The sequence below is a fragment of the Grammomys surdaster genome, unplaced genomic scaffold (assembly GCF_004785775.1).
Source record: "Grammomys surdaster isolate TR1022 unplaced genomic scaffold, NIH_TR_1.0 125849, whole genome shotgun sequence".
Classification (NCBI taxonomy): domain Eukaryota; kingdom Metazoa; phylum Chordata; class Mammalia; order Rodentia; family Muridae; genus Grammomys; species Grammomys surdaster.
The window spans coordinates 2,525,500-2,547,373 of record NW_021620675.1 but is presented as its reverse complement, the minus strand read 5'-3'; the positions used below and the strand labels follow the sequence as shown (position 1 = coordinate 2,547,373).

At 45.1% G+C, this 21,874-nt stretch overlaps 1 protein-coding gene across 9 annotated transcripts in view; it reads left to right on the top strand.

The window, feature by feature from the left end:
* The first annotated feature begins 2,917 nt into the window (after nt 1–2,917).
* The window catches only part of Pi4kb (phosphatidylinositol 4-kinase beta), a 33,324-nt gene continuing 14,367 nt past the window's right edge, over nt 2,918–21,874 (top strand). Inside the window, exons 1-4 of one of the 9 annotated variants that reach the window (XM_028789628.1) lie at nt 2,918–3,465; nt 12,219–13,155; nt 17,601–17,645; nt 21,596–21,823. In XM_028789628.1, coding sequence (XP_028645461.1) covers nt 12,247–13,155; nt 17,601–17,645; nt 21,596–21,823 — 1,182 coding nt within the window. In that variant the 5' untranslated portion in view covers nt 2,918–3,465; nt 12,219–12,246. Of the gene's footprint in view, nt 3,466–5,181; nt 5,564–8,693; nt 8,906–12,218; nt 13,156–17,600; nt 17,646–21,595; nt 21,824–21,874 lie in introns of those variants that run through there. The other 8 variants (XM_028789625.1, XM_028789624.1, XM_028789630.1 and 5 more) reach the window with 8 other exon arrangements.

Here is a 21,874-nt window from a genome sequence, read left to right as displayed (position 1 = left end):
CAGGACCTCTGGAAGAGCAGTCTGTGCTCTTAGCCACTGAGCCATCTCTCCAACCCTCCAACAGAAATCTTCAAGTAGACTTTCTACTTACCAATGACTTAATTCTATATTGGTATGTAATGAGGGAATGGCCTCATTTGGTTAAGAATTACCATTGGCTGGGCTATGGTAGTTCATCCCTTTAATCCCAGTACTTGGGAGGCAGAGGCAGTGGAATCTCTGAGTTTGAGGCCAGCCTGGTCTACATGGACAGACCATGTCCTGGTCTTCCAGGGCAGACAGGGCAATGTAAAGAGATCTTGTCTCCAAAAAACAAAGCCTGCTTTTACGGCACCATGGAATCCTAGGTCTTGGAGGAATGTATAGCCTTTTAAACTCGAGGCTACCACAAGGTCACCACCTCTTGATACAGCTGGTTGAAAGCAAGATAAGAACTGTGGGTCCTGTCACGTAGACCCAGCCCAGCCCCACAGTGACAGAGTTTAACTGTCTTCGGTTCCTGTTGCTCCTCTTTGCTCACCCTCCATTGCTGTGGCCACCGCCAACCCTCTACTTAGCCTAGCTTACCTGTTCGTCCTGTCCTCATGCTCTGAAAAGATTCCCATCTGTATTATGCAGTACACATTGGATTTTTCCCCCTCTTAGAATGTTCTTTCGTTTTTATCCCACGGGATACTGTTCTACCTTTCAGTATTCACACCAAGTCTTCCATCTTTCCTCCATATACTATGCAGCCAGGCCTTCTGTGTCAATTTAAGAAAGTTCTGCCCCATGTCTCCAGCAAATGAGAACTCCATTTGTTCTACTTTTGTGCCTGCTGCAGATTTTATGCAGTCATTTCTAGCTATAGCTCCAAAATAAATATATAAAAATCTTAATCTTACCTGTATGAATGTTTTGCCTCCATGTATGTATGTATCTGGTACCCACAGAGGTCAGAGGATGGCATCGGACCCCTTGGAAGTAGCGTTATGGAAAGTGAGCCACCATGTGGGTGCTGTGAATTGAACTGGGGTCCTCTGTAAGAGCAACAGCACTAAACCACCGAGCCATCTTGTCAGCCCTTTATTTTCAGCTTCAGCTCTTTATCTGCCTCAGTTAAATACAGAGGCAGGGACATCCCTCATCACTCATCTGTCTCAATAACAGACATGCAGCTGCCGCTCTCTAACGCCAGCGCCGCCTCTCGCTTGCCGAGCTCCAGCCGAAGGAGAAGGGGGGTAAGAAGGTGCCCATACCATGGCTCGTACAAAGCAGACTGCCCGAAACTGGAGGGGTGCCCTCTACTGGAGGGGTGAAGAAACCTCATCGTTACAGGCCGGGTACTGTGGCACTCCGTGAAATCAGGCGCTATCAGAAGTCCACTGAACTTCTGATTCGCAAGCTCCCCTTTCAACGTCTGGTTCGAGAAATTGCTCAGGACTTCAAAACAGATCTGCGCTTCCAGAGTGCAGCTATTGGTGCTTTGCAGGAGGCAAGTGAGGCCTATCTGGTTGGCCTTTTTGAAGATACCAACCTGTGTGCTATCCATGCCAAACGTGTAACAATTATGCCAAAAGATATCCAGCTAGCTCGCCGCATACGCGGGAAGCGTGCTTACGAGTCCACTATGAGGGGAAACATTTCATTCTCAAAAAATTTTTTTTTCCTCTTCTTCCTGTTATCAGTAGTTCTGAATGTTAGATATTTTCTCCATGGGGTCAAAGGTACCTAAGTATATGATTGCCAGTGGAAACATAGGGGACAGAATCAGGTATTGGCAGTTTCTCCTCGTTCATTTGTGTGTGAATTTTTAATATAAATGCAAGATGTAAAGCATTAATGCAAGCAAAATGTTTCAGTGAGCACATTTCAACAGTTCAACTTTATAACAATTATAAATAAACCTGTTAAAATTTTCTGGACAATGCCAGCATTTGGATTTTTTTAAAATAAGTAAATTTCTTATTGACGGAAAAAAAAAAACCAGACATGCAGTACTGTAACCTATGCTTTCTCGATTTTTCCCACCCCCAAACCTTAGAAAATGCTACTACATCAGATATTATTGTTGTTAAAATAGTGTTATAATATTGTCAATATTATTATACAGAAGCTGAGGTTTAGTCCAGCTTGGGGGCATGTGGATATATTCCTACCTACTCTACAGACCAGTGGCTTCAGCCAAGGAATATCACAAGCAGCCTGGGAAAAATACTGACTTTAAAAAGGGAAAAGGGGGATGGGAAAGAAGCTAGAGAAGAAAGGGAAAGAAAGGGGAAAAAAAGGAAACAAAGATCTCAAATCAGCCAATAAGCGCAGAGAAGATAACATCTAAGAGCTAGACTTCAGCCGGCTTCCAGAATATTAAGAACCTACCCTTTACAAGGGGCCTAAGTAAGATACTAAGAAATGTTTCAGGAAAAGCGTGTGGGGGTCTACGAGGCTTGCTTATGTTTAGCTTCATGTGATTTTTGTTTCGTTTGGAAAAGGAACAGGCCCTCTTAGCTTTTGTCATTTCACTTACCTTTCCTAACCTGGCTTGTCCAGCCTTAACAGAGGCGACAAGCTGGGGTGACCTCGGAAGCAGAACCTTGTCCCAAAGTGGTGCTGCGAAACAGTGAAAGATTGAGGCGGTTGGACTGGGCCATTCCTGAAGCTACAGGGGCATACTCATGGCACGTCCTTAAAGATGAGTAGGAAAAGAAAAATGAAGATGATTGTCCACCTTTCTTCGTCCCTTCTCTTTCTCGTCTGTGTTCTGGCCCTCCAGCGTGGGTCCCACTGGCTGATTTACAAAGGGAATCCTATAGGATAGGAGAGGCAGAAAAAGCCACTGTGGCAATTACGGTAACTCGGTGTTATGCAAACTCATAGTTTACATATAATTTGCATGTTGATATACTTTTGGAAGTACGTAAACTATCAGTACCTCCACATCCCTCCACTGATCCTGCCCACGCTACTTCCCTCTCGGCTTCCTTAGTAAGCCTGCCTCTTAGGTCCGCCCTCAAACACTGGGCCTTCCTTTCCCATAAGCTCCTCCTCCCTGCCCCCACCCCCGCTCCTTCCCTAGCTTCCAAAAGCTCTTCCCCGCCCCCTTTTCCTTTCTGAACAGGCGTGACTCGGGCAGCTCACCGGACTCAGATTACTACGGCATCGACAGTGTCCTCACAGTCCGGAAAGCAGGAAAGGAAGTCCCGGGAAGAAAGGCTCGGGCCCAGGGGACTCTCACATCGGAACGCGCCAAGGAATTGTTATTTTGGGTCCTGTTAGTGGGGTCCGGTCCAACTTGAGGTAGCGTGAAGGCCCCTTCAGGCGGCGCCGCGGGCAGCCCGGCAGCCGGGGCCTGGTGCAGCCGCCGCGGCCGCTGTCAGGGAAGCGCAGGCGGCCAATGGAACCCGGGAGCGGCCGCTGCTGCTGAGGCGGCGGTGTCGGCAGTCCGACCCCGACCGCCTGCACCCCCTCCGCGAGGGTCCCCCGGAGGTAAGCGGCTCCTCCCCCATGAGTCGCCTTTGCCTGTGGGGGGTCCTTCTACCACCCTGTCCCGCCCAGCCTACTGCGACCTGGGTTCGACTACAAAACTGCCCCCCTGGTGGCAGCTGCACCCTGAGGTCCTTCACCCTTTACTCTCGGGCCCGGGGTCGTCTTCTCTGCTTTCTGGCTTCCTCTTCAGTTTAGCCCCTCCCTCTGCCCCCGTGGATTCCACCTCCACACCAGCACCACACACACACTTTGTACCTCTGTTGCCTCTGTTCTTAAGTATTTTTCTAAGTCGTGAACCTTTTTTACATTAGACTCCTTCTACAATATCCATCCATGTTTGCCCTTCCTCGCCGTTTGTGTTTCTGCTCACAAGCCTTTTCCATGGACTACGCCTTTATCCCTTTTCCTATTTTGCCCCACTCTTCCGAGGCTGTGCAATCTCAGCACAGAGTTCTCATTTCCCTCAGCTATAGATTGTGTCCCTCTCTTCTGCTTCCGATTCCATTACCTCACCATAACCCACTCCCCCAGTTCCTGGCTTCCAAGAGTTGTTTATTCCCTTCTTTTTAAAGGATCTCAGACTACTGTCATCATACCCAGATACTATCTACTTTGACCTTAGTCCTCAACCCCTCTCTAGGGTGCCTGATGATAACCTGAAGCTGTCTTTGGCTTCCCTTCCCCCTTTCTCAATCTCCAGTCCTCTGGAGGGCTTCCTGTAGGAATAAGATCTGTCGTGAATACCCCTACAGATAGTGATTTCCAACTTTTGACACCTCCAGGATTTTGCTGTTGTCTCCCTCAACTCTGTTTTCCCTGTGGTCTTTAGGTGTTCTCTGTCATGCCCTTCATCTCCACACATGACTTCAGATCGGCTAAACCTTGAACTAAGAAGAAAATGTGAGAGGAGGGGGTGCCTCAGCTGTCTCAGGCTTTTCTGGACAGATGGGTGTTTCTGAAAGATAAAGCAATTTTTAAAGAAGTCTCTATCAATCAGATTACATTTTGTTGAGTGTTAAGAGCAGCCACTAGAAGAGATGCTCGGGCCTGGATGGAAACTGAATGAAGTTGTGAGAAATTTTGCTTTAGATTATTTACTTTGGGATTTTGTTAGATCACAGACTATATCTCCTACTCCTGTCTAGAGCTAAGGGGAACCATTACTTTCCTGACTGAAGCTTAGGGACTAGTGTTGGTTAGTTTCATAAGCATTTGGACCTAAGATAAAGTTGTGTGTGTGCATGTCTCGGGTGGGGGATGATTAGGAAAAGGAACATAAGACAGTGTAAAGAGCTGTATGTTCAGAGTCAGGGCTCCTTGGTTCAGCTTGTAACTTCCTCACTTGAACTCTAGAATGGTCGTTTGAGAAAATGGCCAATTCTGCAAGCACCAGTGCTGTAATAGGTTAATAGCAGGATGTCTGTTGGGGGAAGAATAGTACTTTTTTAATTTATAAAACACTGCAGGCTCTCAGACAAAAGGTATTTATTGCTAGTGATTTTGTCATCTTGAGAGTTCCCCTTTATTTTGATGTTTTGGTCTCTCTGGTCTCTGACCATGAGTGTAAGCCGGTTTGACGCACAGGCTCTTGCCTGGCCGCTGCTTTTCAGCTCTGCTTTCCTTCTTCCACTACATTAAGTCGTTGACCATCTGTGCCTTTTTTTTTTTTTTTTTGTACCTGATCCATAACTCCAGACTCTGTGGTCAGAAAATGTGTTTGTAGAAGGGCCCTTGGAAAAGAGCCTTGGACCATGCTGGAACTAAGCAGCTATCCAAGTGCTGCGTTGTCTTCCACATCTCTCTTGGCCTGAGATAATAAAGAAGGCACAGGCACTCCATTCATCTTCCAGCCCTAGGCCTGTTCAGGTTTGAAAATAGTTATACCATCTTGGCCCACCTCTCCGTACCCTGAAGTCACCTGGAGTGCAGTCTACTGATGAGCCCCACTTACGGGAGAAGGCCCCTGGTTTCCTTGCTTCTCATCTGGGTCCACACTGTGCGAGAACATGTTTGCTGAACACTAATATATTGGCACAGGAAAAGAGAAGCCCTCGTCTAAGCACATTTGGAACTCACATAAGGGCTAGTTCAGAGAAAGGTGAGCAATACAGGTTGCTGTCTTTACCATTTGTCAGTCTCATCATGGGCTCCTGGAGCAGGCTTGGGCTGTTTGGTTGGAATCTGCTTATACCTGCTGCATGGCCTTGCACAGAGTTCTCAGCTTGATCAATATTGACCTAACTGCTGTGAGACCACTGCCCTTCCCCCTATGCTATAGTTGAGAGTGCCCTCTTCCCTGATGCCACCATCCTTTGAGACCTTGAACAAGCATACTTGGTTCCTGGTGGAGCTTGAGCTTGCTAGACTGCTCAGTCCAGAGTTTCTTCAGGGAAAAATGGAGAAGTCGTTCTTCCTTTACTATTAAGGTAAAAGGGAAAGATGAGTACTTGAAGCTTTGTACCTTAAGACATGGAAAAGAACCTGTTTTGTTTGTTTGTTTGTTTTGTGTTTTTTGGGTTTTTTTGGTCTTTTCAAGACAGTTTCTCTGTGTAGCCCTGGCTATCCTGGAACTCACTCTGTAGACCAGGCTGGCCTCGAACTCAGAAATCCACCTGTCTCTGCCTCCCAAGTGCTAGGATTAAAGGCATGCACCACCACTGCCCGGCAGAACTTGTTTTTTAAGAAAAACATTTTGTGTGCATGGCCGTTTTGCCTGCCATGCACCACATATGTGCCTGTTGCCTGCAGAGGCCAGAAAAGATGTCTGTTCCTCTGGAGCTGGGGTTAAAGATGGTTTTAAGCCACATGGAACTAACCCAGGTTCTCCAGAAGAGCAGGCAGTGGTCATAACCATTGAACCATCTCTCCAGCCCCAATAAGGAACTTCTTAACAGCAGAGCAAGCAGCCTAGGATGATAGAGTCCCTTTTGAAGAGTGGCTTATTTTTTAAAAACTACTATTAAAGGACTGCACGCACTTGGTAACATTCAATAATGTTACAAGGATTTATGATCAAACTAACAGTCCCTTTCCCTTCATCTGTGTTCACACCCTTCAGGTCAGAGCTCACCACTTTAATTATCTCAGTTTAAACTTCTATCTAAAGCTTATTACCATAGCTTCACTTAAATGCTTGTGACTATTCCTTTGTTGAAGAAGAGGGTTTGGTTGTAGAGGATTCATACTTGTTTAGGTAATTATGACATTATTTTGTTTTTCAACCTGACACTTATGTAGCTTTAGCTAATGTATCTGAGCCTTTCTTTTCCATTAATTTGGAGTAGGGTTTGCTGGAGATTGAACCCAGAGTGGTGCTGGTGTTAGGCAAATCATCCACTACTGCACTAGACCCTTGGTGCACTGCCCCCCTGGCTCTCTTTCCCATGAACTTTTGCTGGTTTTCCTTTACTACCCACCTCATACTGTAAGATATTGACTCCTTTATCTTATCTCTACTTCCTGTGATCCATTTCAAAGGATCCTTAAAAGGAAGGGAAATTGAACTGATCTGCCTGCTGGGAAGAAGAGCAGTATATCAGATGATGCTTCAAAGCCGTTCTATGACAATTTGGGAGCTTGTTAGGCCAACAGGATTGGTGTGAAGTGGTTCATATTTATCACGAAAGGAAAAGACTGAAGAAGTAATAATAGTAATTGGGTAAGGGCATTAATTTGCATCTTGGTACCATCTTTCCTGAGAGGCTGGACCAGTAAGTCTTTTCATGAAGACTTTTTTTGTTTTGTTTTGTTTTGTTTTTTTTGTTTTTGTTTTTTTTCGAGACAGGGTTTCTCTGTGTAGTCCTGGCTGTCCTGGAACTCACTCTGTAGACCAGGCTGGCCTCAAACTCAGAAATCCGCCTGTCTCTACCTCCCAAGTGCTGGGATTAAAGGTGTGCGACACTACCGCCCGGCAAGACTTTTCATTAAATTCTGTGCAAACAGAATTTTTAAGGTGCTCTGAAGTGCTGGGCAGTGGTGGCGTACGGCTTTAATCCCAACACTTGGGAGGCAGAGACAGGCGGATTTCTGAATTTGAGGCCAGCCTGGTCTACAGAGTGAGTTCCAGGACAGCCAGGACTACACAGAGAAACCCTGTCTCGAAAAACCAAAAAAAAAAAAAAGGTGCTCTGAAGCAGAGAGCCTGGTTAAGAGGTAGTATTCCTTGCAAAGACCTCTGTAGGCATAACTACTGCTTTGGCCCATAAAACATATAGTGGCTACTTTCTGTGCCTCTTTAGAAGCTGCTTTTACTACTGTAACCTGGATGCCCCTGATACTTAGACTTTCTCTACTGTATTAGTTATTTTTCTCATTGCTACCATATAATGCCTGAAAAAAGCAACTTCAGGAGAATTTACTTGGCTCACAGTTTGAGGTTACAATCCGTCACAGTGGGTAAAGCATAGTGTTTGGAGTGTGAGGCAGCTGGTTGTATCTGCAGTAAGAACAGAGAAAGGCATGAATGTTTGTGGTCACTTTACTGTCTCTTTTTTACTAACTCTGGGGCCCTAGCCAATGGAATGGTACCACCTATATTTTGGATCTGCCCACCTCAGTTAACCAAATCTAGAAATTTCTTTACAGACATGCACACAGTGTGTGTGCACATACATGTGGAAGCCAGAAGACAAGTTCAGGTGTTGTTCATCAGATGCTAACCAACAACTTAAAAAAAGGACAAGCGTTCCTTACTTTGCAACTGACTAAGTAGGATAGCCTGGCTAGCTGGTAAATCCTCGGGATCTGCTTGTCTGTTCCCCAGCACTGGGGATCACAAGTGTGTGCTACCATGCTTCATGCTAGGCTTTTTTTGCCTTGGGTTCTGGGGATCAGATTCAGATCCTTGAGCTTGCAGAGATCTCAGTCCCTATTCTGTTATCTCAATTGCTAATATGATCTGATCCTCTCCTATAATCCTCTGCTATTGGCAATCCCTGAGTCCCCAAGAACCGGGTAGTAGCTAGTCATAGAGATGCTTGTATAAAAGAGAAGTTGGGCCTATCTGCCCTACTTTTGGGGGGTTTTGTTGTTGTTGGGTTTTGGGTTTTTTTTTTTTTTTTTTTTTTTTTTTTTGGTTTTGGGTTTAGTTTTGTTTTGACAGTTTCTCCTGCCTCTACTACCCAGTTGCTGAGATTCCAGGCATATACCACCATGCCCTGCTTTTTCTGAAATGTCATGTATCAATTATGTGTCTGTGTGTATGTGTGTCTGTTTGTCTGTGTGCGTGTGGACACAGTAACACACATGCTACCCCATGCATGTGAAGGTGAGAGGATGACTTTCCTGACTTGATTGCTTCTCTCCTGCCTTATGCTCAAAGGATGGCACTTGGGCCACCAAGCTTACATGCACAGCAAGTGCTCCTACCTACTGAGCCTACCTCACCTGCCCTATGCCTGGCTTTTCTGGACATGTTGATATCATCTGGTTTCTCAGACAGGTGAGAAAGTCTGTGCACTGTGGAAGTACTCTGAATACTGTGATATGGGGTTCCCTGCTGAGCCCTGGGAAATTGTCTTCTTTTGCCTATGGGATAGAAGGGTGATAGTCTTTACTGGCCTTCCTGAGTCAATAATAAGCACAATTCCAATTAATTGGAAAAGGGAAAATGAATTTCCTGGTGACATCTAAGAACTCTTGTGTTTGAGAATGACAGAACTTCATTTCACTTGGAAGTTTTGGGGATGGCTGGTTTTATTAATGGTTCCAGGGATCAAACGTGGCTTTGTACATGTTAGGCAAGCAGTCCACTTCTAAGTTAAACTCTCAGAATCCATTTAAAATATTTGCTTTGTTTGTTTTTAGATGATTCATGTAATCTGAGCCTTGAACTTTTCTGTGTAAATGAGGATGACCTTGTGCTCTTGATCCTCCTGCCTCTGACTCTCCGGGGTTACAATTCTTCACCTAGTAATAGACCTCCTTAAGGTTTTGAAAAGCGTACTTTTAGGAACCTTGTAATTTAGAAATCTCTGGAATAAAAAAATGAAAAGGATGAGCTAAGCATATAGTCACTGAGAAGGAGTTAATGGAACAGGATTGGCTGAGGCTAGAAGACCTAGAAAGTAGCTTTCCAGCTGAAGTAAAGTGACCATGAGGGCGCCATACCGAGTTGTAGCAGGGAGTGATTAAAGCTTCTTTCTTGCCGGGCAGTGGTGGCGCACGCCTTTAATCCCAGCACTTGGGAGGCAGAGGCAGGCGGATTTCTGAGTTCGAGGCCAGCCTGGTCTACAGAGTGAGTTCCAGGACAGCCAGAGCTATACAGAGAAACCCTGTCTCAAAAAACCAAAAAAAAAAAAAAAAAAAAAACAAAAAAAAAAAAGCTTCTTTCTTATTTCTGTGCAATCCACAGTCGCGGTTACAGGCAGATACATATAGGCAGCCATGATGGTTCTGCTGCTCAGAGGCACTGCCCAACTCTGGGACAGAGTGTAGTGAAGGGACATCACCTTCTTCTTACCTACTGGTACGAAGCCCACACTTCATCAGGAAGTGCAGAGATACATTTCCTGCTTGACAGTTGGGAGAAAGATGAGCTAAAGTATACCTTTTTGTTGGTATCTGAGAGTAGAAGAGTTTCTTTCTGTACAGCTTTGGTCCTGACTGCTGGGGTGGCAGGAAACTGGACTGTGTGATACTGGACAAATGAGTGCCATGGAAGAAAGGTGGTAGGAAGCAGGGCGTCTGCAGCTGGAAGTGCAGCTTAGTTGGTAGAGTGCATGCCTAGCACACATGAAGCCTGGATTTAGTCCGTGTCACTGCATAAACAGGCATATGTGCTTGGGAAGTAAGGGCAGAAAGAAGTTCAGAAGTTTAAGATCATCCCCCTGCTGAATGGTGAGTTCAAGACCAGCTGGAAATTCACAGGGACCCCTATCTTGTGGGGAAAAATGAATAAAAATTCCTCAGAGTGACCAGAAAACCAAATACTGAACACCCTTTTTCTCCCACCCAAAGTATAGATAGCTCAGCCTCACTAGAACAAAGGATAATGTCACTAATACTTAGAAATGACTTTCTCTAGTTCTACAAATGCCTCTCCTTCTTCTGAAGTGCACATTAGACGTTCTTTGCTTGTTTGGGAAGAGGATTCTGAGTTTACTGATGTCTATGCCCAGATTCTGAAGCCAAGATCACCTGACAAAATATTCTAGACTTATTTTCCCAATCTGAATCACTCCAAAATCCCCTCCTGTTTTTTTTGCTGATTCTCCTGACCTGGTTTGGTGACACTCTGAAGGCTACTCTTAGAGGCAGTGGCTTTTTTTATTGTTGTTGTTCGAGATAGGGTTTCTCGGTATAGCCCTGACTATACTAGAACTCACTCTGTAGGCCAGGCTGGCCTCAAACTTAGAAATCCGCTGAGGCAGTGGCTTTTATCAACAGCATTCTCTGACTACTTCTACAAGTTCATCCGGAGTCCTGATTTCTTTTTGTCTTCTTAGAACTCTTCCAGTTTCTAGAGCTTTTAGGTGACAGTGGGGAGAGCAGTAAGGGGTAGGGAAAGGTGGTCATAATTTTTTCAAGAGTCACAATGGCTAATGCAATTCTCATCCCTTGTAGAATAATAGTATCTATGCACATGCTGTTTATTAACCTTTTATGGGGTTACAATTTAGCTAGCAGTGTTGAATACTAGAGTACTGCTGTGTACCAGAACTGTGTTAAATCCTTTCATCCACATCAGCTTGTCTTATGTACAGCAGCAATGTGAAGTAAGTACTTTTCCCTCAGTTTGCAGTTGAGGAAGCCGAGACAGAAGATACATAGTGTATTTATATTTGTGTGGCTTATAGACAGCATGGGTATGGTGTTAGGAAGCCAGATGTGAAGAAAATGGTGCAGCTTCTGCATGGTTGATGATGGCTGGCTGGCTGGCTGTTTTAGAGATGCTTTCTACTAAGTGAAGCCTAGTATTGTACTTGCTGGCTCTTATTCCCTGGATTCTTTGAGTCTGAAAAGGAAAATATTTATAACCAAAACATAGAGTGGTAACTGGTGCCTATAATTCCAGTACTTGGAAGGCTGAGGCAGGAGAATTGCTACAAGTTTAAGAACAGCCTGGGAAATAGAGTAAGACTGAGAAGACAGTAACAGCTTTGATACTAAATTGGGGGAGAGGCAAAGGACCTGTGTCTGATATATGTTATGAAATAAGGAGATACAGCTTAAATAAGAAAAGGAAAAGTATCACCACGAGCATTTGAAGGTGACACAGGAAGAGCAAGAAAAAAATATTTAAAGAAAAGAGAGTAAGACTCGAGTTGATTCCCAGTATACTGAAAAATTTGTCAGACTGTCTTAACATACCTCATGTAAAATAGCATTTTCACATACAATCGAAAAACCAAGGGCTGGTGAAATAGCTCAGTGGTTAAGAGCACTGACTGCTCTTCCAGGGGTCATGAGTTCAAATTCCAGCTACCACATGGTGGCTCACAACCATCCGTAATGATATCTGATGCCTTCTAAGGGGGTGTCTGAAGACAGCTACAGTATGCTTACATATAATAAATGAATAAAAACTTTAAAAAAAAAAAAAGAAGAAGAACCAAGGCTACTGTGAATATGTATGAACGCAGTGATCAGAAGTGGGGAGGTAGTGAGGGCAGATTTCTGTTGAGATGACTTCATTTGATGTTGAAGGAGGAATTGCTTGAACAGGCTTCATGGTAAGTGAAAGACCTGAATGAAGATGATAACACTAACCAGTGTGTGTATGTGTCCCTTTCTCTTCTCCCTCCCTCCTCTAGCCTGGAAGCTCGAAGTCTGGCTGTAGCCATGGGAGACATGGTAGTGGAGCCTGCCACCCTGAAGCCAACTTCTGAGCCTACTTCTAGCCCATCAGGGAATAACGGGGGTACCCTACTAAGCGTCATCACGGAGGGGGTCGGGGAACTGTCAGTGATTGACCCTGAAGTGGCCCAGAAGGCCTGCCAGGAGGTACTGGAGAAAGTCAAGCTTTTGCATGGGGGTGTAACCATCTCTAGCAAAGGCACCCCGCTGGAGTTGATTAATGGGGATGGTGTGGACAATGAGATCCGTTGCCTAGATGATCCACCTGCCCAGATCAGGGAGGAAGAAGATGAGATGGGGGCTAGTGTGGCTTCTGGCACAGCCAAAGGAGCAAGAAGACGACGACAGAACAACTCAGCCAAACAGTCTTGGCTCCTGAGGCTGTTTGAGTCAAAACTATTTGACATCTCTATGGCCATTTCATACTTGTATAACTCCAAGGAGCCTGGAGTGCAAGCCTACATTGGCAACCGGCTCTTCTGCTTTCGAAATGAGGACGTGGACTTCTACTTGCCCCAGTTGCTTAACATGTATATCCACATGGATGAGGATGTGGGCGATGCCATTAAACCCTACATAGTCCACCGTTGTCGCCAGAGCATCAACTTTTCCCTCCAGTGTGCCCTGTTGCTTGGGGCCTACTCTTCAGACATGCACATTTCCACCCAACGACACTCCCGAGGGACCAAGTTACGGAAGCTAATCCTCTCAGATGAGCTGAAGCCAGCTCACCGAAAGAGGGAGCTGCCAACGTTAAGCCCGGCCCCTGACACAGGGCTGTCTCCCTCTAAAAGGACTCACCAGCGTTCTAAGTCGGATGCTACAGCCAGCATAAGTCTCAGCAGCAACCTGAAACGAACAGCCAGCAACCCTAAAGTGGAGAATGAAGATGAGGTAAAATTGGGGGGAGGAGCAGCTCGGCAAGGTGTTTGAGGGTCACGTGAAGACAGGATATCTTCTGTGGGGTCACTCTACTTTCTGTCCTCTCCTCCGTTCATTTCACGTATAGAAGCATGGAATGTTAGAATGGAAAAAGACCTTAGAATTCATGTATTCCAATGGCCTCATTTTACACAGGAAAAATTCAGAGACAAGAGAGATAAAGTGACTTGCCTCAGGTCATCAAACTAATGGCAAGGCTGATACTCTTGACTTTGTCCAGGGTTGATTTCACTAAATGGCATTGTCATTCCATTAACCACATATTAAGAACTGTGACACAGACCTGATGCACGCTACTTGAGACCTGTCCTAGCTGAGATCACAGCAGCCACCACAGGGAAGGAAAAGGAACTGTCCTCTTTCTATATGCTGGGAGAGAGAGGATGCTAACTAGAACATCAGCTTCTTCTGGCCATTCCTCATAATTCTTTTCCCTCACTCCCCAAAGCTCCTACTTTTTGTTAGCATAGATTTATTCTCTACCAATCAGGCCTCAGACCTCAGCAGAATGTATCAGCCTGCCTTCCTTTGAGATGTATAAAAAGGGCAGAGAGAAACAGCTTTGGCAAAGTAAATCTAATGCCTACTGGATGACATGAAGCTGAGAAAAGGAAGTTCAGCAGCAGCAAGGTATCTAACCTGTGATACCGAGCAGGAAGTGAGTAGTCAGTAGCTTAGTGGCACCCTCCACTATACATCTAGAAAAATAGTGGGAAGAGGTACCCAGTAGATAACCAAGTTCCGTGGCCTGATGTCCCAGACAGTTGTGCTCCAGTCCTCACCTCTGGCTTACTTTTGGCAGGCTCTAGTCCTGGTTGCCAGCCAAGCCTAGGAAAGAAAGGATTTAAAAAAAAAAAAAAATGAAGACTTTGCACCACTGGAATGCATATGCCCATGTCCTGGCACCTACTCTGTGTGGTGTAAACTACCTACATATTTAATACTTGAGGAGTTTCTTTCAAACAGAGGGATGTCCGTAGTTAGAGAAAGGAAATGCAGTAGGCAAGGGAAGTTCAGAGCTTGTTCACCCAGGAAATGTATTTTATTATATTTTAATGATACTAAAGCTAAATGTGCCAACATTATTGACCATTGATATGCTGGGCAGCATGCCAGATAATGTACATGGAATCCACACAACCACACAGGTAAGTGCTGTGATTTTACCAGTGAGGACCAGGCTTAGAGAAGTTAAATGACTACTAAGGCCACTCAGTAGTGACTATTAGACCAGGAGCCCAGTCCATGGCTCATGCTCATACTCACTCTGCTGAGCTGCGTAGGTTATTTCTCAGCATCTGCTTCCCCAGATCCCAGCTGTAAGAGGTCATTGAAGGAGAAGAGCCCAGGATGTGACAACCTACACTTCCACATCCATGTACAGACAAAGCTTAAGCTGTTTAAGCTAGATCAGCCTGTTTCCATTTCTGTTTAGCTTGGCGGTAGAGTCCAGGGTCTAGAAAGGGAGGTTGCTGCAGAGCAAGAAGAATCCAGATAGTGGTGGAACTGAGGTCCTAAAGGGCTTGAGCTTCTCTGGAAGCTGTCTCATGTAAGATCAGACCTGGTCAGAGTGAGTGTGCTTCTGGGAGGGGTTCACTGGTGCCTCCTGTCTGGCTTGACTTTTCCCTGTATCTATTTTTTAGTCTGCATCTTAGGACCAGAAAAGCAGAGGCCTTAGGGTTTTTCTTACCCTGTGCTGGTCTGGGGTCCCTCTTCTATGCATCTAACTTCTGCTGCAGGATTATGGATGGCTCTGAGAGGCAGGTATTCTATGAGTGTTTAAATCTCTAGGGTGGGTTCTCCAGTTGCCTTTCTTCTCCACCTGGCTCCTCTTGGGTTACTAGATCCAGGAAAGGAAAAAGATAGCACTTTCTGAGGCCCTTCTGGGTTATCTGATGCTGACAGTGAGACACTTAACTCCACTGAGGCTCTTTGGGAAATCAGATACATAAACATAAATACCACAAGGTTTCTAGGCATGGAGACTCAGGAATTTCTGCCAGTCCCTTTTGATATTTTGATGACCTTTGTGCTTGAGATGCCAAGGGAATTGGTTTTCCTTTCTTCTTTCATTATATGAAACATGCATTCACTAAACAACTAGCTGTTATCCCTGTACAGTGTGCAAAAGGATGGAGGATAAATGCTGTTCTTGGACTAGGAACTGATAAAATTTAACACCAGAGCTCCAATATAAGGTTCTAGTTAGTGTATGTCTTGATTGAAAAGTTTATGGAAGCAGTAAGTATACACATGCCTTACTAAAATGAACGACAATTTTTTCTAAAGCCCAAGCAAAAAAATCTAAAGGAGAATTTCTGGATGTGCCCTGACACTGTGCTCCCAGTCTCAGTTGTCTTTGTGGGTTCTGGTTAATCCCATGCTCCTCCCACTATGGAGGAGCTCCAGAAAAGTGAAGTGGGGGCTCGGGAAGAAAAGAGGCCCAGGGCTACTTTCTGCCTGGAGTCTTCCTACAAAACTCTTCTTCATTGGTCAGATCTCACAGAAATTTCCATGTTCTTACGAGGATTCCTTTATGTTCCCACAGAGTCACATACACACCCAAGCCCACCCCTCTAAAGCAGTTCTTATCAGCCTCATTTTTCCTATTTGTAGCCAAATGATAAATATTTTGGCATAGAGTTGGCAGGGTGACACAAGAATCAGAGAGTGATTTAGGTACCAACCCTTAATCACATCCTCCCCTTCATAATGACACTCCAAAGAGGTTAGCTTTGTCTTTTCAGGACTGTAACCTTTGTACAGAGAAATCTGCTGCATGTCACACTGGAAGGCTTTCCAGCCTGATAAGGGTGTGATGTCAGCTCTTGGCTTCAGCTTTACTCCCTGAAGCTGACTCAGTACAAGTGACTCAGGCCTAGGGAGTAGGAGGAGAACAGATCGTGAGATCCTATTGCTTGCCATGGACATTAATGAGTCCACTGGGGCCTGTCTGGGAGAGAGTCAGCTAAAGCCAATCTTCTGCCTTTATTCTTCCCCAACTAGCATAAGTATAGAAAATGGACCAGCAGATTATAACAGATTCTGCCATCCTCATTGCCTCTTTCCTTCCCACTTCTACCCAAAGTAGAAGAGTTGTAGCCTTTACAGGGTGTTTCCAGGTGTGGCTACATCCTGCAAATGCTCTTCTGCCTAGATTCTTAGAGGAAAACCCAAATGTACTGCCTCTGTCAAGAACTTCAGTCACAGAATTGAATTAACAGTGGCTTGAAATGCTAACTGTAGAATAGAGTGCAATGCGCACTGCCTTCTTGCTCTTAAAATTCTCAAGACTTTGCCTTAGTCTAGGTCCCTCCTTCCTGCTCTGCTCCTGCTGCCTGTCCTGATAGGACATAGTGCATAGAACCCAGGATGGATGGCCCAGTACATGAGTACTGCTCCACAATTACTGAATGAGCTGCCCCTTACTTTGTTCCCAGATACCAGCTAACACAGGAGAAGGATGTTGTTTATTTTGTAATTTTTTGTTTGTTTTCTAAAAAAGACTCAGTATGTAGCCTGGGCTAGCCTTGAGCTCTTGATGCATCTTCCTCAGCCTCCTAAGTACTGAGATTACAGGCATGTGTTACTGCCTCAGCTGGGGTGATGTTTACATTATTGGGATCTAGACTTTGGGCTGGAATCAAGATTGCCACTGCCCTGCTAATTAGCTTTCTCAGATGGATTTAGTTAGGATCTAATTGTCCGACATACATCAAAAATAGATATTTAGTGACATGTGCAGTAGCCTGACAGGAAGCCTGTGGAGGTTTGGAAGATATAAGACTAGTACAGTTTTTGAGCATCCAGCTCACAGCTTTCAGGCTCATGGGTTTGGGATGCCCTTTGTCACACAGGTTTAGGGTTGGGATTAGGTTTCCTCGGGTGATCACAGGGCTGACTGAGAGAAGATATGTACACCTGAAAGCTTAGCTCTTCCTGAGATTACCAAGAAGCTACAACAACATAGACTTTGTACCATAGGGGTCTTGCAGTTTGTGGTTGTCCCCACAAGGAAGGGGTTGGTTGAAGGCATGTGAGTGGTCTGAAAGAAGTGAGCCTTAGCCAGGCAGTTCCTGCACTGGGGATACAGCTCTAGGATTTTGATCTAAAAGGAAGATTTATTCAGGCAAGAACAGAAGATAAAACAAAACAGAAAGTGCCTTGGCCTTCAGCTTTTGATCTCAAGGTCTAAGCTGGCCTTCCAACATCCCACAGATATCTAGACTCTGGGCAACTGGCAGTTCCAGACTGACTGTCTTTCACTAAAGCAGAAAGATTTAGCTGCACAAGAGAAGCAGTTATGAACTAAGTTGGAGCTAAATTCTTTACCTTTGTCTCTTTCCCTCCCCCCCAACCCCACCCCTTTTTCCCCTTGCCCTCTGGCCCTTTCCCAGGAGCTCTCCTCCAGCACCGAGAGTATTGATAATTCATTCAGTTCCGTAAGTGGGGCCAGGCTGGGACTGGGTGGCAGGCTCCACACGTGGCCGCATTTCCTCTCCGTCCCATGTCTTCTATGACCAGTGAAGACCCCTTTGATTCCTAGAGATTAGTATCTCCCTGCCAGGCTTTGAGACCTGGAGGCATTCCCCCTGAGCTTTGCTAGTGCCCTGACAGGCTCAGGCCCAGACAGGCTCAGCTGATCTTTTGCTCACAGACAGCAGCTGGAATGTTGTGCTGCTTAGCCCTAGCTCCTCTGTCTCTGGAGCAAACAGCTGGGAGAGGTAGAATTTACTCCTGAATTAGAGCCAAGGACTGCTTGGCAAAAATCTCCAGTATCCCATTTCTCCCACCAAGAACCCTTTCCCTATGGCTTCTGCCATCAACCCATCAAATATTTATTCAGTTTTCTCAATGTTAGACCCTGTGCTGGTTGAGCCAACTCCAAAAACAAACAGGAATTGGCCTGAGGGAAAGTTTTACCTTCCCACAACTGGTTTTCCTTTTTAACTTCATTTCTTCTAGGTCTGAGTTCTTCCCATTCCCTAGCTCACTGCCCAGGATATCCCTTAATCCCTGTTCTCTCTTCTTATTCTCTCTGGACTAACCCATGACCCTCTAGTCCTACAGGGTCTTGGACCTTGTTCCTGGGCAAAGACGTGAGAGGAAATGCTGGACCCTCTGGGAGTTTGGATGATTTAAAAAACATTTTTTTTAACATTTTATTCTTTGTCTACCCAATCTGTTTTCTAGTTCCTGTATGATCCTCTTTTAATCATGATCCCTTCTCCTCCCGTGTGGCAGAGCCTCTTTTTTGGAGGCCTGGGGTCATATCCAGCATGGTTAGGTAACAGGGGTCTACAACTGAAAGGCTGATTTGAGAATGGAAAAGAATTCTGCTTTTTCTACATGCAATGACTATGAATTGATTGGGGTGGAGGGCCCTTGGGACAATGACCCTTTGCCACCTGAGTGGATGGATTTGGGGATCAAGATAAAGGCATGAATCTTTAGCTCTATCCCACTCCCAGCCCTCTCTCTTTCTGGGAGGGAACCTAGGGCCTCATTCTTTTCTTGCTGTGTTAAGCCCCCAGGATATTTCTAGAGATCTTTGAAGTCCAGTTCCATCTTATTTTCTTTTTCTCTTTAATCTCTGTCCTTAAAGCTTCCCTTCCTCACTGCTGGGCAGGGCTTTAAGCCAGCCCACCTCCCCATCACAGAGTGGAGGCTGTGAGGTTTCTTTGCACCCTGACTGTTCTGCATGTACAGATGAACATGGTCTTGTTCAGTGCTCAAAAGAAGGTTCTGGGTGGGAAAAACTTCACAAGGCCCCACTCCTAGATGAAGAGCTCCCAGCAGTCAGTAGCTGCTGGGGGAGATAGAATGAATCCATTTTCTCTGGAATGAGCACCATGATAGGTTTCCTAATGCTCTCTGGTCAGCATTAAACACTTGCACGTATGCACAATACTAATTAGACTTAGTACGATCTGTATAAAATCAAGAATAAGGGGCTGGAGAGACTCAGGGGTTAAGAGCACTGATTGCTCTTGCAGAAGACCTGGATTTGATTTCCAGCACTCACATGGTGGTTTACAACCACATGTAACTCCAGTCTCAGAGGAATGATGCTCTCTTCTTGTCTCCATGGGCACTGCATACACATGGTAATAGACATACATGTAAGCAAACACCCATACACATAAATAATTTCTTAAAAAATTAGCCAGATGTGGTGGTATGTGCCTTTAATCCCAGCACATACAGAGGCAGAGGCAGGCAGATCTCTGTGAGTTTGATGGATAGGCCAGTCAGAGCTACACAGTGAGACCCTGTCTCAAAAACAAAAACAATTTCCAAGCCTAATAGTTTCATCTTTTCTATAATATTGTAAACTATTACAAAAAAGGTGGGGGGAAAAACTGATACTTTCTGCTCCCAGTGTGTCCAAACTCTGAATAAATCTACTTTTTTAAAAATGGTATTTATTATAAAAGAGATAATGACTTCAAAGGGGAGTATGAGGGATTTGGGAAGGTGGAAACGATAGTCTGTATACTCATGTATCAAGCTCTCAAAGTCATTTTTTACAAAAGAAAAAACTTCTTTTGTCATTTAACAAAAGAAGTCTTGAATAAAGTTTGTTCTTAATCTCAAAAAAAGGGGGAGAAAGAAAAAAAAGATGTTCTCTCTTTTTTTTTCTTTCTTTTTTTCTTTTTTGTAATAATGAGCAGTAAGTTGGGGCTGGAGAGATGGCTCAGTGGTTTAGAGTACTGACTGCTCTTCCAGAGCTTCTGAGTTCAATTCCCAGCAACTACATGGTGGATCACAACTATCTGCAATGGGATCTGATGCCCTCTTCTGGTGTGTCTGAAAACAACTACAGTGTACTCATACACATAAGATAGATAAATATTTTAAAAAGAAATAATGAGCAGTAAGGGGTAAACACTTCGAATCAGAAAAATAAGCAAGCTTGGTGTAGTGGCTCACATCTTTAATCCTAGTACTGAGAAGGTAGAGGCAGGAGGATTCCTGTGAGTTCAAGGCCAGCCTAGTCTACATAGCAAGTTCCACCCCAGACAGAGCTACATAGCAAGATACTCTCACAAAGAAAGAAAAAGAGAGGGGTGGGGAGGGAAGAAAGAAAGAAGGAGAGAGATAGAAAGGGAGAGAAAAATCCTGATAAGTGAAATTTTATTTCAAGAAGAAGAGTATAAAGAAGAGATGTTCTATGTAGCTGAGGAGACAGGATGAGATATGGTTTTGTTTTGAGACAGGGTTTTGGTATGTAGTACTGGCTGACCTAGTAATCACTAATCCAAGTTGGCCTGGAATTTGTGGCAGTCCTTCTGTGTCAGCCTCCCAAGTACTAGAATGTGGATCACCATGCCCATTGTATGGGGGTTTTGTTTGTTTGAGTCAGGTTCTTGCTGTATAGTCCAAGGTGGCCTCCAACTTGTGATCTTCCTTGCCTTGACTTTCAGGGTACTAGGATTATAGGTGTACACCATTCTGTCCAGCTTAGTGGCTATCTTGGTAAAGGGTCCCTGTCATAGACAGACTAATAGAGCTCTTCTTCATGTCTATCTGAGTCCATCTTTCTCCCCACCCTACCTTAGTCTCCAGACTTGGCTTTGACCTTTCTGGGAACTGCTGTAATACCTGACAAGAGGAACCAAGCTTACCTCAGGGAACTCAAATGGGGAGCCTAGTCTCTGAAAGGAAGAGGAAGAGAAGAACCCCAGGAGAAATTGCTAGAGACAGGCCTTTAGAAGGGCCACCAAGAGCTAAAAGGAGCTATTGCTTTCTCCATCCTCCTATGCAAACCACCTTCCACCTGCTTTTCTTTTCATGTGGATTATGCTCTCATTAACACAGTTTGCTCATCATCTTTTCATCCCCTGCATGTGCACTTAGCCCTTACAAGAATGTGGGATGGTTGGGGTGTGTGCCATGGAGACTTCTATCAATAGAAGTCTTGGGGTGACGAGCATCTTCCTTCTCTGAAGGGGAAATAATGATTTAGGTCCCTTACCCTAGACTTTGGGGGCTGGCAGAGGCCCTCAGTATAGCTCCAGCCTGAGGAAGGATCTAGATGGGATGAGCTCTTCTGTCTTAGGTCCTGGATGGCTTTTTGAGACCTTGTCCCCTTGCCTGTACTTAAGGCTTGGGGTAGTGTTTGGTGACTCAGGTCCAAGGAAAGAATTCTGTCCCAGTGAGCTGTGTTCAGGTCATCTTGAGTCCCCAGGAAGTAGCCTTCAGAAAGGGATGTGTTCTTCCCAATTCAAGTTGAGAAAAGTAGGGTGGAAACTCCTATCATGGCCAAAGGTAGCTCCTTTCCTGCGGTTCTTTAAATACTAGGGGCCCTGGCCATAAAGAAATAAGAGTGATAGTCCACTTTTTTCAATGTTTCCTTTACCATCTTTGGTTTAATCTCAACCCTCTGTAGCCTGTCCGGCTGGCCCCTGAGCGAGAATTCATCAAGTCCTTGATGGCAATCGGCAAACGGCTAGCCACGCTCCCCACTAAAGAGCAAAAAACACAAAGGCTGATCTCGGAGCTTTCCCTGCTCAACCATAAGCTCCCTGCCCGAGTCTGGCTTCCCACGGCTGGCTTTGACCACCACGTGGTCCGTGTGCCCCACACACAAGCTGTTGTCCTCAATTCCAAGGATAAGGTAAGAAGCTCTCACCCAGACCCTTCCTCTCACCTGTCAGCATTCCCATGA